Source organism: Pyrgilauda ruficollis, unplaced genomic scaffold, assembly GCF_017590135.1.
Source record: "Pyrgilauda ruficollis isolate IOZ18807 unplaced genomic scaffold, ASM1759013v1 scaffold47, whole genome shotgun sequence".
NCBI lineage: Eukaryota > Metazoa > Chordata > Aves > Passeriformes > Passeridae > Pyrgilauda > Pyrgilauda ruficollis.
Window position 1 is genome coordinate 1,962,115 of NW_024526266.1, and position 16,327 is coordinate 1,978,441.

The window sequence follows — 16,327 nt, forward strand, 5'->3', positions numbered from 1 at the left end:
AAACAATCTTCCCAGGAGCCAGTGCTCCCATCCAAATGCTTTCCCCTCCTCCTGGGAAGCCGCAGGAGGCCCAGCATCATGCCTGTGGATACTACTGTGCATTGCCTTGAATCAGACCCACGGCAGGCAGCTGCCGGGGGGGTGAGGATGCCTGGGGCATGTGGGATGGTTAAGCACGAGCCTTGGAAGGAGTCCTTGCCTTTGAGGGATCGGATGGCTTGGCCCGTTGAGGCAGTGGCGTTCAGCTTCCCTTTCACCACCACTGCAGGCTTTCGTGCAAGGGAGGCATTTTGCAGAGAGGAGGAGGAGGGAGAGGAGACACTATTTTAAGAAGGAGCTCTGTCCTTTGCCAGGAGCTCTCTCCCTAGACCATCTTGTTTTCCTCTCTGTCCTGGCTTCTGTCTCCGCTCCCCACTTGGCTCCCCCAAGCCTCCAACAGTTTGCTGTTCCCGGGAGCTGCCATGCTCCATGAGATGGAGAGGATGGGGCAAACAACACTGGGAACTGCACAGACTGCTCAGAGAAGGCACAGTCCTGTTTTGCTTTCAGCTCTGATTCATTGCATCCCACAGCTGAGCAGGTTTGTCTCTCTGCCCTTATTTCCCAGGCTGGAATATGAGTATACTAATATGAGTATGCTAAAATGGCATTTGAGTTGCACAACAACCACGTACAAAGCAACTCCGTGGGCTTGGGACGCACACATCCTCTTGACTGAGCAGGATCTGGTGGGCTCTGGAATTCCCCAGTCTTTGCCCCATTAAGCTGGCTCTCTCTGGGGCTGGCTGAGGAGGACCAGGACCTCGTCTTGCTCCAGTCTCATCACAGTCTTGACCAAAGATGCTGCAGAAAAGAAGGAACTTCACCTGGTCTGCGTGGGCAGAGCTGCCCCATCCCTAGCTGCCATGCCACCTGGGAATACTGGAGCTGGTCTTCCTGCCACTGAACATATCAAACAAGGCTGGGAGCAAACACACCTACCCCTCTGTGCAATTCCCGTGCTGTGAAGGGCATCCTAGGACACTTTCACAGGCCAGATGCCGTTTTATGGGGCCTCAGATTTCAAAGCCTGCCTGAACTTTACAAGGAGGAAATTGCATGTGCGGTGGGGCTTTTCTTCCCCCTGTGTAATCATGAGTGTTCCCCACAAACCCCAGCTAAATGAGCAGGGTGGTGCATTCCAGGGCCGGGAAACTGAGCCCTTCACATCTTGCTCTTGTGTCCATCTGGCTGCAACAGCTGAGTTTGTAAATACCAGTGAGAACCTCAGAGTGACCGTGAGTCTGGTGTATCTACTTCAAGTCAGGTCTGGGGAGATGAGTCCTCCCAGGATGCACTTTTCAGAGCCTGAGCAGGGATCAGTGAGCCAGTTGTAGGCACTGAGTGATGACCAGCTGGTGAATTCAGCATCACTCAGATATGATGGTAGATTCCAGCCTCTTGTGGCTTACCTCCAGCAGCAGCTCCGGGCCAAGTCAGACATAAGGGTGGCACTGCCAACCAAATCCACTTCTCAGGTAGTCTCTGTCCTTTCTCTTTGTCCTCTTCCAGTTTTGTTTCAATATAGAAGCATAGAATCACTAAGGCTGGAAAAGACGTTCAAGATCAGCAAGTCCAACCAATATACATCACCATACACACACACATACACACGTACACACACGTGTGTATATCTGGCCTCTGCCTTGAACAGTGTCCATGGGTTCCTGGGTGCAGCTACCCTGGCTTTGCTGGGCTTCAATGGGTGCCAGGAGGGCCCTGGGGGTGTCACTGCTGTTCTGCCCCACAGTGAGTAATGCAGCGCTGCAGGAGACCCTGTAGCTCCAGAAAGCACTGCTGGCTGTTCCCCTGCCTCATCCACCTCGCCTAACTGCTGTCTTCTCCTCCTCTCCCAGAACATCGTGTGCACAGGCAGGCTGCGGTGGTATCCGGACCCCTCTGTCATTCACTGCATCCAGTCGTGTGAGGTAAGCCCTCCCTGTCCCCAGCACAAGCTGCCTGCTCCTTGCAGGAGAGCTCCTGGCAGTGAAGACCTGCTCCAGCACAAACCAGACTGCTTTGACCTTATGTTTGCTCTGAGCTGGGCTTGCTGGATGAGCAGAGATAGCAGAGGAAGCATCCTTAGGTAGAGTCCCCAAAGCCAGGATGATGCTGGGGAACAAGAGCTGCACAATAACCCATTTCCTTCCTTGCCTGCTTCTTTTTGACCAGCCCGGGCAGAATATTCTAGCAAAAGGATTTCACTGGCAAGGGGTATCCCCCAAAAGCCTGAGCTGACTCCAAGCTGGAATATTTCCCTAACCAGAACCGCAGTTCTAGAGTAACATGGGTCCAGAAAAGCCCTGTGTGACTCACCTGTCCAAATCAAACAATCAGGATTTCCAGCCTTGTATATGCAAAACAAACTGCTTCTGAAGAATCTGCAGACAAAGAATTCCTTGCAGAAATTGGTTAGCCACTCATTTAGCTTTGAATAATGACCAGGCAGGAGAAAATCATAGGCAGCCTGGAGTCAGTTCACAAAGGAAATTAAAAATAGGCAGTCTTTGTCAAGCACTAGTTGTTATTATGATTGAGGATAAAAGGAAAAAGGGGGGAAATTTTGGAATGTTGTATGCTGAAAATTTGGGATTTTTACCAAAAAGGAAAATGTAAATGGAGTTTGCACACCAAAAATAGCTTTGGGGTTTGCTGATTGTATTTTTTTCTTGTGCTCATTTCAATGCGAATGATTGCTTTTCCTCGCTGGTTCTGCTGAGCTCAGCTCTTTGTCGACTGTTGTGTGGGGGAAAGGGCAATGTTGCAGGGGGCACGTCCCCAGGAAGGAAACCTCATGGTCTACAGAAGGTGCAGCAATTATTTCCCAAATTTGATGTGTGTGTTGTGCCTGTCTACTGCGAGACACAGGCAGAAAGAGTAGGGGAATGGGGTACTGTGTGCTAGAGAGGTGTTTGGTGATTGAGTACCAGAAGTTAGTGATCCTCTGACATTTTGGGAGCTCTGTGTCTTCTAAACCACAACTTTTAGCACAAATTTGGGGTAATGTGTTTGAAATGGGATGGCTTAAGTGGAAGAGCAGACCAGATGGTTGAGTGATTGTCTCTGTGGTGGTTCTGCTAGCACAAGAGAATTTCTTGTGCTCTCTGGGACTAGGTCCTTTCAAAAAAGAAGCCAATGGAGTGTGAGGTGTTTCTTCTTCCCTTCCTGTGCAGCTCAGGCAACATAAAGCTGACACAATTGTGAGGCCTCTGCCTTAGGCTCAGGTACACCAGACTGACCCTAGTGTTTCCTTCTCTGTGGTTCCTGTGCTTCACCTTGGATCTGTGTGTTCAGTGAGAGATCCCATAGGGAATGATGAAAAGTGCCAGTTTATGTGTGTGTGTGAGAGAGAGACACAGTGAGTACCTCAAGTCCCAGTGTAAGTCACTGTGCTCTCATCAACCACCCAAACATTCTCACAGCCAACATGAGCCCTTTCTGTTCCTATTTGCTTGTCACCCTCCTTTATTCTTAGAAAGCAGTCCCAGGCAGGACTCTTGGCACACAGGAGGTTAATCAAGCCAAAATCTTGCAGTGTCCCACCAGAAGATGGAGAGATTCCATGTTCTTCATCACCCTTGTAGACTTTTAAATTATTTTTCTGCTTTCAATTATTGTTTCATCAGGAATGACCAAACAGTTAGTACATGTTCTTCCATCTGAGGTCCACCAAAACCCTGCATAAAGCTTTCTTGTGCTGGAAATGTCTCTTTTGATGGGACACAGGACTATAACTGTTGTTTCTGCAGTTGCATCAGTCTGGCAGTTCAGATATCCTGAGGTCAGCAAGTACACCCAGATCTTTCTCTTCCTCCTTTGTTTCCAACTGATGAGCACCAAGCTAACAGCAGATGTTTTGCTATCAGTACAAGAGCTTGCCCTTCGATTTTATACAAGAGAATGTCATCTTGTTTCTCTCTCTAGTCCTTCAGGTCATCTAACTATTTGTTAGATATCCTGATTCTCCTCTGTGGAACAGTGCCTCCTTCCTTGTTAGCAGTTTCATCAGGGCAGGCCTATTCTTAAGGCCACAGTCACTCACTCACTGTAGCACTAATGAACATTCATCCTCAGACAGTTTCTTTCACCCTTATGCTCTCCTTTTTGATACAACTCCCAGCCTCCTCCTCATCCCTGTTTTGCTTCTCCTCACTTCTCATACATGTCTTGGTTTATTCTTTTCCACGTGTTTTCTCCTATGGTGCTGCAAGCTGTTAAGGTTGGATCAATAATCCAAATTTTCCTAGATAACTTTTTCTCCCACATGAGTTTCATAGTAGTCATTGTCTTGCTGTGAAGCGTAACTCTTGCTGAAAGTGCCTCATTCAAAGTATTGCTCTGGGAGCTGCTGCTTGGCACTGGCAAGAAGGGAGATGTCACCAGTCTCCCCATTTGACCACAGAATACCCTGAATGTTGTTTGTCCCTCATCTGTGCTGACTTCCATCCTCATTCCTAGTCCTCTCTGTACTCCTCCTTGTGAAGAAAAATTCTGCCATTCTCAGAGGCTGTTTCTCTTCCCCCACTCCCTTGTGGAGGCATCACATAGCAGGAGCAGGGGTACAGAAAGAATATAACCTGTACTCTGTCCTCACTGTGTGGTAGCCCCCCTCACACACATGGTTCAGCTTCACTTGCCATGGGTCATATTAGTCCCTCTCATTTCAATGGAGACCCCTCCTTTAAGAGCTCACACTCTGCCATCCTTGGGCAGTGAAATGCTGTTCCAGTGGACTCTCCATGTCACCTCAGGTCTGAGTCACCCCTTGGAGATTCCATTGTCTCTCCATTGACTGCCAAGTGTGTGTTGGATCAGGAAGTTTTCTCTTCTGGATGCCACAGTGAGGGGAGCAACCCTACATAACAGAAATCCAGGCCACCTGGCAGCTCCTACTGTCTCTCTCTGGTGGAGTCACTTCAGGCCGGGGCATGGGAACAGTAGCCAAGGCTCAACCTTCCCAGCTCCATCTGGAGCTCTGCCTCATATTGGAAAGTCCAGGTCACCATGCAATGGCATTAGAGGGACTCTCACTCCCTCCCTAAAGAAGGACCGCATCTTTATCCTGTGCTGGCAGATCAGCCTGCCTGCTCATCCCTCTCACTCCTCTCCCACCTCCCTTCTCTTTCCGTTAATCTGGTCATCCATCTGCCTCCCGCTCTCTTGCTGTGCCTTGCCAAGTTCCCCAGTGCCGGAGCAGTGAGGCACGCACGTCAGGGAGGGAAGGAGGGAGGGAGGGAGGGATGCAAACCCTTCCAGGAGCCCATCAGGAATTCAAGTTAGCGCTGAGCGCACTTTGCCTTTCAAGGGCCAGCGGAACATCTCGTCCCCTGCCATCAGTAGAAAAACAGATGGCGGCACCAAGGGAGGGGGCTTAGGGCTGTCAGGAGAGGCGAGTGGAGGAGGAGAGAAACCCCTCCTCCCCGCCATGGGTTGGGAGGAGGTGGTTTTGGTCCTGGTGGTGTGTTTGACTGCTGTGAGGGAGGTGTTTGCAGCATCTGGGTCATGTTCTCCTAAGCTATCCCAAGGAGATCACCTCTGATGCATCATCCTCCTGTGCTCAAAAGCAAGTGATACTGTTGACTTCAGAGGAAGAGACAGCATGTACAGAGATCCAGGTTGCTCCCTTGGACTGCCATGGTGCAAAGTAGTCTGTGCATGAGCACCTCCTACCCTGTGCAATGCCCTACACCTGTACCCTCTGTCTCCCACCACAGGGGCTCCTGTGCTTCACACAGTAGATGTGATTTAGATGCAAATGTTCACTTATTTCATCATCATTGTGTCTACCCAATGTTATTTACAGGATGGGGTAACCACCACTGTCCTGCTCAAATACACTCAGGGAAAGCTAGGCTGTTCTTGCAGTGACCAGACTGAACTCAGGCAGCTTTTTTTGGGCAGCCAACACATTGTGTAACATGCTTGCCTTATTGTGACCTCCAGCTTCATGTCATTATGTGCAGGTAGTAAAGGGTTAATTGGAATGGACTTCAACTTGAGGTCTCTGCCTTATGCTCTGGATGAAGATGGGCAGAGAACAGAACACTGTTGTGAGCATGAGCTGCTGGGAATTTCTCAGGTCTTCCCTGCATGAGGACAAGGTCTCGCTGCCCTCTCGTGTTGCTGGTCATGTTATCACAATCGTAAAACATTAATCTGTTCTCTGTTTTGTGGTTTTCCTGAGGTATTACAATGGAAATTATTAAATAGGGACTGGAGTGTATTTGTGGTTGCAAGTTGTTCCTCAGTCTCTTGATCCAACAGGTAGTGAAGGACCCTGAAGGATCCTTAGCTCTTCCTACCAGCATGCACAAAACCCTCACTCGGCACATTTGTCCAGCATTTCTCAGTCAGAATTAACCCTTTGGAAGGCATATGCAATAAGGATGGAGGAAAGTGTCCCCAAAAATCTGCTGTTCTTTCAGCAGGTATGTGATGGGAGACAGGGTGAGACTTGTCCCCTGGGCCAGCACTGCAACTGGGCTCCAGCTGCCCCTGCTCCTCAGTATCAGTGGGGCTGGAGACCCTTGGTTCTCACTCATCCCAGACTTGTGGGTCTCTGATTTTGTACCATGGCAAAACTCAACACAGGAAACTGGTAAGAAATGTGATGCTGGTGGAATGCTCTGCTCCAGGAAAGATTGTCTTCTGTACTTCTGAGGCTTAAGGCAATGAGGACCACAGGCACCCCAGCTGCACCAAGGAGACTCTCTAGGGCAACTACAGCATTGTGGCCAGAATTTAGTCACCCTCTCATGATTCACACATCTTTCTTCTCTCTTGGACCAGGCAGTGCTATACCTTCCACCCTGTTTAATGCAGCTTGTACAGATAGTGGGGGAACATGAGGAGCAAGGACTGCAGGTAGTGGTCACTTCTGCATCAGACCTGACCTCTGACTGGTGAAGGCAAAGCCCTTCATTCTGGGGAGGTGGAAGGCAAGGTGGGGAGCTCTTTAGATACCTGCTGGGTACATTTTCATCCTGCTTTTGGCATGGGTGATGTGGGCTGCTCAGCATGGAATATAGCCTTCCAAAGGATGATCCCAAAGAAATCTATTCCTCTTCCAAAAATCTCAGCTGAGGTGTGCTTTTCCTAAACAGTGAGAAGATCTCTGTCCCCTGCACACACATAGAGTGTAATTGTAGCAGCATCATTTTATTAAGAGACAAAGCAGAGGGAAATAGATCACACAGCAGCAAGGATAAGGGAAAGATGCTGCTCCCCTACCTGCAGGGTCAGGCTCACAGCACATGGGGCATCTTTTGGCATGGGTAGGGCTCCAGCACCCAGACATACCACCAGTAGTGGTGGAGCCCCAAAGAGGTGTGAGCAGCCTCAGCTTCCCCAACCACATTGTGCCAGCAGCTCTGCACTGGGGATGTGCTGACCTATGGCTGCTTCTCTGCCCTCTCCAGTTCAGGTGCCTTCCCTTCATCCCTATCCATGTCCCATTTTTCACCCTCCCAGCAGTCACAGTCGTGCAGCCAGTGGTATAGACGGAGTGGAAAACCACTGAAAGCACCCGCTGAAATAAAAATCAATGAGTCGTTTCTGATAATAAACATCCCCAAGCATAGTCCAGCCAACTGCTCTTCCAACACGAATATTCATTCCCCTTCAGCTCCTTCATCCCTTGTACATTGTTTTTCTTTCTGTTTAAGATCTGTAACAAGAACTTGGCAGAAATCAGATACAAGTGGGTCAGGAGGCCCTTGTGGTTTTCAAGGCTTGTTTTCCATAACCCATTCTATCCTGTAACATATTTTGCACAAATGGCTTGGCAGGAGATCTAATCCATGCAGCAGGCGAGCCACTGAGGGCAGGATGGCAGGCTGGTGCTCATGGCATGGGAAGCCCTGCTTTCTCTTGTGTGTCCCAGCAGTATCCCTGTGAATTGGTGAGCCACCATGCTTGCCAGGAGCACTACTGACACACAGCAACTTCCTCTGCTCCTCTCTCCGTGTTCTTTCCTGCTTCTGCTTCTCTTCTGTTAGCACTAGATCAGGGTGTAAAAAGAACAAGGCTGAGGAACTCACCATGAACAGATCATAGACATGGATGTGTAAATGGAAGCAAATATCTACTCTGATGTGATCTACACCAGCATTTCACCCCTTTCTTCCCTCTTGTCCTTGGACTGTGCAAAGACCTTTCCAGATGGCTCTCTGCTGAGACATGGGGCCTCTGAGCAGCACAGTGCAGAGGGATAATGAAACACATCCGCATTCAGGGATCCACACTGCTACATGTTCACTTCTGCAGCAGAAGTGTGTCCAAGCCAAATCCTGGCCTGGGACAGAGAAGCACTTTCAGGCACTGTGAAGGAAAGGACCTGCTCTCCCAGGATGGCCATTGACAGCAGCCTATGGAGCCTCTGTGCACTCCATCCCTCTTACAGACACCAGTCCTGCACAACCTCAGCCCAGACTGGTTCAAATGGGCCCAGCTGTTTGCAGGAAGCCCATGTCCAAGGGACCCCAGTGTCCTGAAGAGCACCTAGAGCTCCACACCAAGACTGCTGGGAGCATGTGGTATGGAAGTACCAGTGATGGTCCCTGAGCTGAACTCAGACAGCAGGATGTTACAACCCTCCAGCCCACCACCTCTTCCCTGAAGTGTTCATTCAGGTACGTGGAGAATGTTCTCAAGCAGCAAGCCTCTGTTTCTGTAGTGAGACTTGGGGAGAAGACATTGGAGCTGGAACAGATATTTCTGGAGATCTGAGATGTGGTATAAACGAGCTGCATGCTTAGCTGCCGAGTGGCTCAGGGACACCAGCAGGCTCAGAAGCAGTTAGAATTTCTCTGTTTTGCTTTCTGACCATGTCTCAGGTGATGGGGTAGGTCCGTGATGTCTCCAACAAGCCATGCAACAGGCATGTACCTCCAAGGGACAGCTGCCACAGTTCAAAAGGAACAGAGGGATGGCTCAGGGGACAGAAACTGGAAGACATAAAAATGGACAATGAAGCATTAAGTCTGTAGGATTTTGTTTCTCTTTTTCAGGCCACTTGGTCCCAGGTTCCTGTTTCAAATTTCTAGAGGTCTCCTCCTCTGGGTAGTGCTCACCCTGCTTCCCTCTTTACAATGGGCCAGGTAGACCTTGCTCACTGCTCAGGGTGGCTCAGGGCACAAAAACATCCCAAAAAACTTTCTGAGCATAAGCCAAACCTGTTCCCTCTCTGTCCCTCACTGTTTTTCAGAGCTGATTTCCTCCTTGTGCCAAAGAGCCTCCAAAAAGAGAGAAGGAAAGTGAATGTGCTTGGGGTGTCAAGGGGGGGAGGAAAAATAAAATAAAAGACACTGCAACAGAGAGAGGGCCAAGAAAAATATTTAATCCAAACAATGAACATTGTCATTTCCTCCCACAGTCTGCATTCCCAGTCAACTTCCCTGGGCAAGCAGGGAGAGCCAAGAATGACCGGGCTCTCTGCCTCACCAGCGTGAATGTGTGTAAGGAAAGAGATGTGTCCTGGGGACACGGTGCTGTAGCATCACTTTAGCCAGCTCCTGTCACATCTCTGGCTTTAAGGACTGACAGTTTTCTGCAGGGGAACAGTGGTTTGGGAGGATGTTGGAGGGATTGGGACAGGGATGGGAAGGGGAATGTTCAGGGACCCCAGCTGGGGTGGTGGATGCATAGAGGCTTTAAGTGAACCAGATGTTTAACAATGCTTTGGGCACTCTTCAAGTCCTCCCAGGGACCTCCCAGAGCTTTTGGAAAGATCTTGCTAGTGACTAAGGTGGGGAGGAAGGGGAGAGATCCGGTAGGGAGAAGCTGCCCTGTGCCTCTCCAAGGACTACTGCAGCCTGTCCATACTTTCCTGTCCCCACACATCCTGCCTGTTCCTCCCTGCCACGGGCAGCACCTTCACCTAGGACACAGCTTCTCCTGCATGCCTAAGAACCCTGCAGTGTAGCACTCTCCAGCCCTGGGGCAACTCAGGCTCATGTCCCGTGGTTCTGTGAAGCCTGGTTTGGGCTGACATCCCCCTGCCACCAAAGGGATGGGGTTTCCAACTCATCTTCCCACCACTAGTGACTCATCCGTCCCAGGAGCAGAATTACCGGTGGTGAAGCTGATGCACAAGGCGTAAGTCTGAGGGCAGCAGCAGCTTTTCCAGGGCTTGTCCCTGCCCAAATGGTGGTTCCCCTGTTTCTCTGGGGCTGCTTTCAAAGTGACAGCTGAGGAAGGCAAAAACACACACATCTTCTCAGGCACGTGGTTGAATTAGCATGCAAATGGTCTGAGCTTGATGCCCAGAATACCAATTCCCAAAGGGAAAAATGACACCAACATTCATGCTGACTTAGAAGCTCCATGACAGCAAACTATGCACCCTCCTTGGATGGATCAGCAAAGCCCAGGACCAGTGTGGGAGAAAGCATTTTTTCTTCTTAAGGCTGGGCTTGACTCCCTGAGATTGGACTCTAGCTTTTCAATGGCTGTGTACAAATAAAAATGACAAGCACTTTCCATCTCAGTGGCAGATCAGGGGAGTGTTTCAGCTCCTCAGTTACACAGTTGGCCAGGTGAATGCTGATTTTTTAAATTTTTTTTCCTTTTTTCCACCTTCCTCCAAAGCATCTGGAATGGGGCATGGCCAAAAGCAAGGTGCTAGGCCTTCAGGTGTGCTCAACCAGAGCAAAACCTGCATTCCTGGAAAATAATGTGTATCAAACAAACAGCAAGGTAGCACTGAAATATGTCCAACACTTATGTGATCTGTGATTGAGTCTTCATGATCCACCTTTCCCTCACCTGTTGCAACCTTTCAGGCTCTTCCACACTCAAACAAACTATGTGTAAGGTGGATCTGAAGAAAAATACCTGGACCCTGCCCGCCTCACTGATGGCACTGAGGGACTCCCTGCTGGGCAGAACAACAGCCTCAGGGATGGAGCCAGCCTGGGGACTCTTCAAGGGTTGTGGAAAAATACTGTGCACAGGCACTGCTCCCTGCATGACATCTCCCAGCATCCTTGAGAGAAACTCCACCACTGAGCACTCGGAGATGCTTCTGGCTGGAATGCAGTGGGATCTAACCAGTCCTTCCTCGCATCCTTCCTTTGCCTGCAATATTTTTCCCTCTTTCATTCTTTTTCCCCTTTGATTTTTTTTGCCTTTTCATCTGTGCCTGCTCCCAGCTTTGAGAGCCTGTGTTTTTTTAGCCTATTTAAATTGCCAAGCACTTGATTTGCCGTTACTATTTTCGTGCCGGCAGCGCAGGGCTCCGGCCCGGCAGTGCCAGATGCTGCACCTCCACGTGCTGACACACGCCCCACCGGAGCTGCTGTCTGAACAAACAGGGAAGATGGATGGCCGAGCGGGAGATCCGCTGACACAGCCCGTCTCCCTGGCTGCCTCGGTGGCACGCCGCCTGGCCCAGCAGCTCCCCACCACTCAACACAGCCTAGAGCGGCTGCTGCAATTACCTTATTCATTTTTTCCCTGTTTATAAGAGACATTTCAACCAGCCCACCACTCCCATCCCCCCCACTGGAGGATGCGTATTCTGGCAGCTGAGACCCAGCTGACCGTTTCCCTGGATCATATCCATCACCTTCATGTGGCACAGCTGGGCATTGGTGTTTTCCTTTTCTTGACAGCATCTTAAAACATCATCAGGTGTTTTTGCAAGTTGCAGATGTGAGCAAACCGCCTTCTCCCACCACAGGCATTGCTTTTTGTAGAGCCACACGTCTCAAGCACAGGCTGAACAGGCTCTGTATGGGGTCTGCTCTCTCACGTCACCTACCTTTGGTAGTTTGTATTGCCTGTGTCCTCCCTTGCCATGATTCCTGCAAGGCCAAAATGAGACTGATGCAAGTACAAGGGCTCCTGTGCCCTCGAGGGTAACCAGCATCTTACTTTGTTCTTTCTGCTTGCAAAGACAAAACCATGTGGAGGTTCTCAGTAAGGCACAGGCACAGGAGTCACTGTGTTTTCCAAACACTAGGCAAGGAGCAGGGACAGAAATCCCCAAGCCCTGTGCCTGGCTCTCCTGAGCCTCGAGTCCAATTAGTCATTTTTTATTTTCCCTTCATGTGTTTTTCCAGTGTAATTTGGAGCATGAGTTGTTAAGTTTCCCCAACAAGTGTTGCCATAGGAGCCTGTATTTGTTTAGGGTGGGGTATGGGCTCTGGCTGGGTGAGAGGAGGGGGCAGTTAGCCCTGATAGGTGTAGTGAGAGACTGGGAGCCTCTCCTTCCCCATGCTGTCCCTGCCTCTGTCCACCCCCCACCTTGCACGCAAGATCTGGAAATCGTTTCAGACCTGTGCAGCCGGGATGGGCAAACCTCCCCATAATTGTATGGAAACTACCAAAGCGACGGGTGTTGTTTTGCCAGTGAGTCATGACACATGGAGCAAAGCTCAAGGAAAAACTCCACCGTGTGGAAGGCTGCAAAAGCAAATCACACCCAGAAGAGCCTTCCCCTGCCAGGGGCCCTGGCCAGTCCCGACTGCATCCTGGCACCTGCCAGCTCCAACATCCCTGCCCTGGCCCTCCCGGTGCTCAAAGCTGCTTTGAGTCTAGGAAACCTCCTTTGATCACAATCATTTAAGACCCTCCTTATGCTTTTTAGTGGAAGAGGGGTGTTAACACTATTGCCTTGAAGAAATTGCACCCTGGTCTCCTCTGGACACGGTTTGTGACAGCAATGATTGGAGTCAAATCCCTTCTTGTTTTGGAGTGAGCTACCTAACTCGGCTGTGCCTCAATTTCCCAGCTGTAGGAAGGTGTGCTCTTTCTTCTGCTCTTCCAAAATCTTCCAGGCTACTACGATCTCTCTGTGGCTGCCTGAATTTGGCCTGTGGCCTGTGCTACTGATAGTGGAGACCAGACTTGGTGGTTTGCCATAATCCCTGCTGCTACTTCCTAAAGTGTTATTAGCCTGTGTTGAGCCCATTTCTGTTCCTTTTGAGTCACAAGGACAAAAAGCCACATGAGTTCTCTGGTTTTGGCATGGTTTTTTCATGTGAATTACTGGTATTATCACCAGGCCCACATGTTGGCTTTGGCACAGTGGGTGCAGGGCTATTGCGGTGTAGTGACATTTTTCAGCAGGCTCTCATTCAGTTTAAGGGTGCTATGTGTGAGTGTCAATCATCAAAGGCTAAGTCTGGGCATTTTTGGGATTTTAGTTGTTGTTTGGGGCCAACCAGATCCAATGAAATGGGTCAGCTGCTTCCATGAGCAACAGGATAGCCAGGTTTCCACCAAGAGTCCTGTTCAGTCTGGAGAAGAGAAGACTCTGTGGAGACCTTAAACCACCTTCCAGGACTAAAAGGGTCTACACAAGGGTCAGGGAGGGACTTTTGGCAAGGGCATGGAGTGATAGGATAAGGGGTAGTAGCTTTAAACTGAAAGAGGGTGGCTTTAGACTAGACATTAGGAGGAAATTTTTGACTCTGAGGGTGGTGGGACACAGGCACAGGTTGTCCAGCGCAACTGTGGCTACCACATCCCTGGAGATGTTCAAGACCAGATTGGACAGGGCTTGAACACATGGTCTAGTGGAAGATGTCCCTGCCCATGGCAGGGGTGTTGGAATGAGATGGTCTTTAAGGCTCCTTCCAATGAAAACCATTCAATGATTCCAAGATTCTGATGGAAAATGTCCTGGAGGTCAGCCATGGTTGCTGGGCCAGTAAGTACAATCACAGAGCCCGAAGTGAAAGAAGCATTTCATTACTAATCACTCTATGAAGAAATGGCTTCTCCATGCTGTAGCTGGTTCAGTGGCTGCTTGGCAGTGCTGGTGTAGATCTGTGATAAATAAACCTTGGCTGCTGACCACTCCTGACGCCTCCTTGTGAGTGCTTCCCATGCATGGCGCTGGTCACAGCCCTTGCACGGGAGAGTTCTGCAGCCATCGCTGGCTGCTTCTCAGCCCCAGTTGCTCCTTCTCTGATCAGATGACTCATGTAACTAAACAACAATAAACTGGTTTTCTGAATGGCTGCTCATGCCATTTAACACTTCTGACACAATTCCACGATCCTCTAGCTGCTGCCCTTGGAGCACCTGCTGCTCCATCCACACCAGCTGGGATATCTGGTGCCCTTTGGAGAGGGGGTTGTGTATGGTGGAAGTGGGCCTTGCTGAGGACCTGGGACCTCTACTTTTGGGGATCACCTTATGCTTTTGAACAACCTTTCACAGAGCCTTCTTCCTCTGCCTTAGCCCTTCCAAGCAGACGGCTGGTGTGACACCATCAACAACCGAGCGTACTGCCAGTATGACGGTGGGGACTGCTGCTCCTCCACACTGTCCTCCAGGAAGGTAAGAGAGCACCTCCCGTGGCCTTGGCCAGGATCTATGGATTCAGGGGTGACTGCTATCTATGTTCTTTGGCTTTGCTGGCTGTGGAACTGAGCCTGCAGTGTAATTCTCCCATGAATGGAGAACAAACGCACGATTTTAAACCAAAGCCAGCTGAAGCTGATGGACAGCATCACACTGATTAAGAGTGGGGTTTGGACTCAGGCCAGTGTGATTGAAACCTCAGCCCAGCTCCCACTGAGGTTCATGGGACTTCCTCTCGTTTTGGGAAACGTGTCCCAAAGAAATGACTTCCATAGGACATAGTGCTAGACATGGTGAGTCAGAAGTCACCTTGTGTAATTGAGCTGTCTCAGGGGGTTTTTGGTATGGTCCACTGGCATCTGCTACAAGTGATGTTTTCCTCCCTCTCTGAGGAGGGAAGGAGGGAAGAACAGTATAGAGGGAGCAACTTGGCATTGGAGTTGCACAGACCCTTCTTTCAAGACAATCTTCCCTCCCACCTAACTTGCTATCCAGCACTCACAGCCCATTCTTCCTAATCATATCCAACAGCAAAACAAATCACAGGGCATGAAATAATTTCTCACTGCGAAAATATGTGAATTTGGATCTTCTCATCTTTGTTGTGGAGCTTGAATCATTTCTCCTTTCATCACGCATACATACACAGAGAAAGGAAAAATAAAATCCTGGGAAGATCCACTTGAGATAGGAAAGAAGAGGCTTTACACCCAAGTGATGAGTGAAATCCCCACAACAATATCATGACATCTCAGAGCAAGGCATGGCCAAAATAAAGGATGGGTTCACAGTAGAAAGTGGGGGTTTAGTCCCACGGCTCCCAGACCCAGCTTGCATCCCCCACAGGTCCTAGATCTTCCGCTCAACAAGCCTCCAGCACATCCCTGTTAAGGCAGATGGAGAAATACAGGATTTAAACTTCAAAAAGTCCCCAAAGCACTCCAGCCCTTCCTTTGCTGATCCAGTCTGTGAAAAACCAAATGTTTTCACAGTAAGAAAAACTCCTGGCTCTGAGCCTGGTGTGTATAAAACCTCTGAAGAAAACTCTTTTCTCAGCTCCCATGGCTCATGACCAGGCCACTGTCAACCAGGAGTCAGATGCTCAGTGTATGCCCTCCCTCCTTTCTCTGCTACCAGCAGCTAAGGGGACACAGGCTTGCTTGGTCACATGCAGTTGTTGTAGAGAAAGTTATGTGAACTGAGCCTCCCAACCTGCATGGGCTGTCTCAAAGCTGCACAGCTTGTGAGTGGCCCTAGATGAACCCACTGCCTGCCCCATGGAAGGCTGCTCCTGCTCACAGAGCCTCTGTCCCGCCTGGCTTTCCTCAATCCACAAGGCACAGGGACACTGCACCTACCTTGGCTTTTATGTTGGGCAGTGTGCAGGTCAGCTTTGCAGCTGAGAGCTTGGCTGAGTTCCTCTAAGAGCTGCAGAAGACAAGGCTATGTTGTCTTCATGTTTTGCTGGAAGAGTCAGGAGTAGCTGACAGGTCCACAGGGTCAGACATGGATGAAGGGGGTTTTCTAATAGCAAAAAGTAAAACTTTGAAACTAATAGACCAAAGTAAATCTTTAATCTGGAGGTGCCTCACCACTGCCAGGCCTAGTCTGAATGTCTTACACCCATCAGGGGACACTTCGTCCCAGGGTTTGACATTTGGGGGACAAGATTCAACTGGACCATTGGCTGTAAAAATCGAAACATGTTAACAAAAAGGAAAAGGCTAAGAACAAAACTCAGCTGGGGGCAGGTTGTATTAGAGCCCAGCGCAGCGCCTGGCAGTGCCAACAACAGGGCACGGCCCAAAAAGTCTGTCTGTCCTTAGCAGCGTGGAGAGGCCTTTTGGGGGTCAGAGGGGTGTCCCAGGGCAGAGGCTGAGCTGTCCCTTTGTTCCCCCAGGTGATCCCGTTTGCCGCTGACTGCGACCAGGACGAGTGCACGTGCCGCGACCCGGCGGCCGAGGAGAACCAGTAG

General features: G+C 49.9%; 1 protein-coding gene across 1 annotated transcript in view; it reads left to right on the plus strand.

The window, feature by feature from the left end:
* PAPPA2 (pappalysin 2) overlaps nt 1-16,327 on the plus strand; it is an 88,546-nt gene extending 72,219 nt beyond the window's left edge. The window contains exons 20-22 of the mRNA XM_041479056.1: nt 1,896-1,967; nt 14,230-14,328; nt 16,253-16,327. Of these exons, the coding sequence (XP_041334990.1) occupies nt 1,896-1,967; nt 14,230-14,328; nt 16,253-16,327 (246 nt within the window). The remainder of the gene's footprint in view (nt 1-1,895; nt 1,968-14,229; nt 14,329-16,252) is intronic.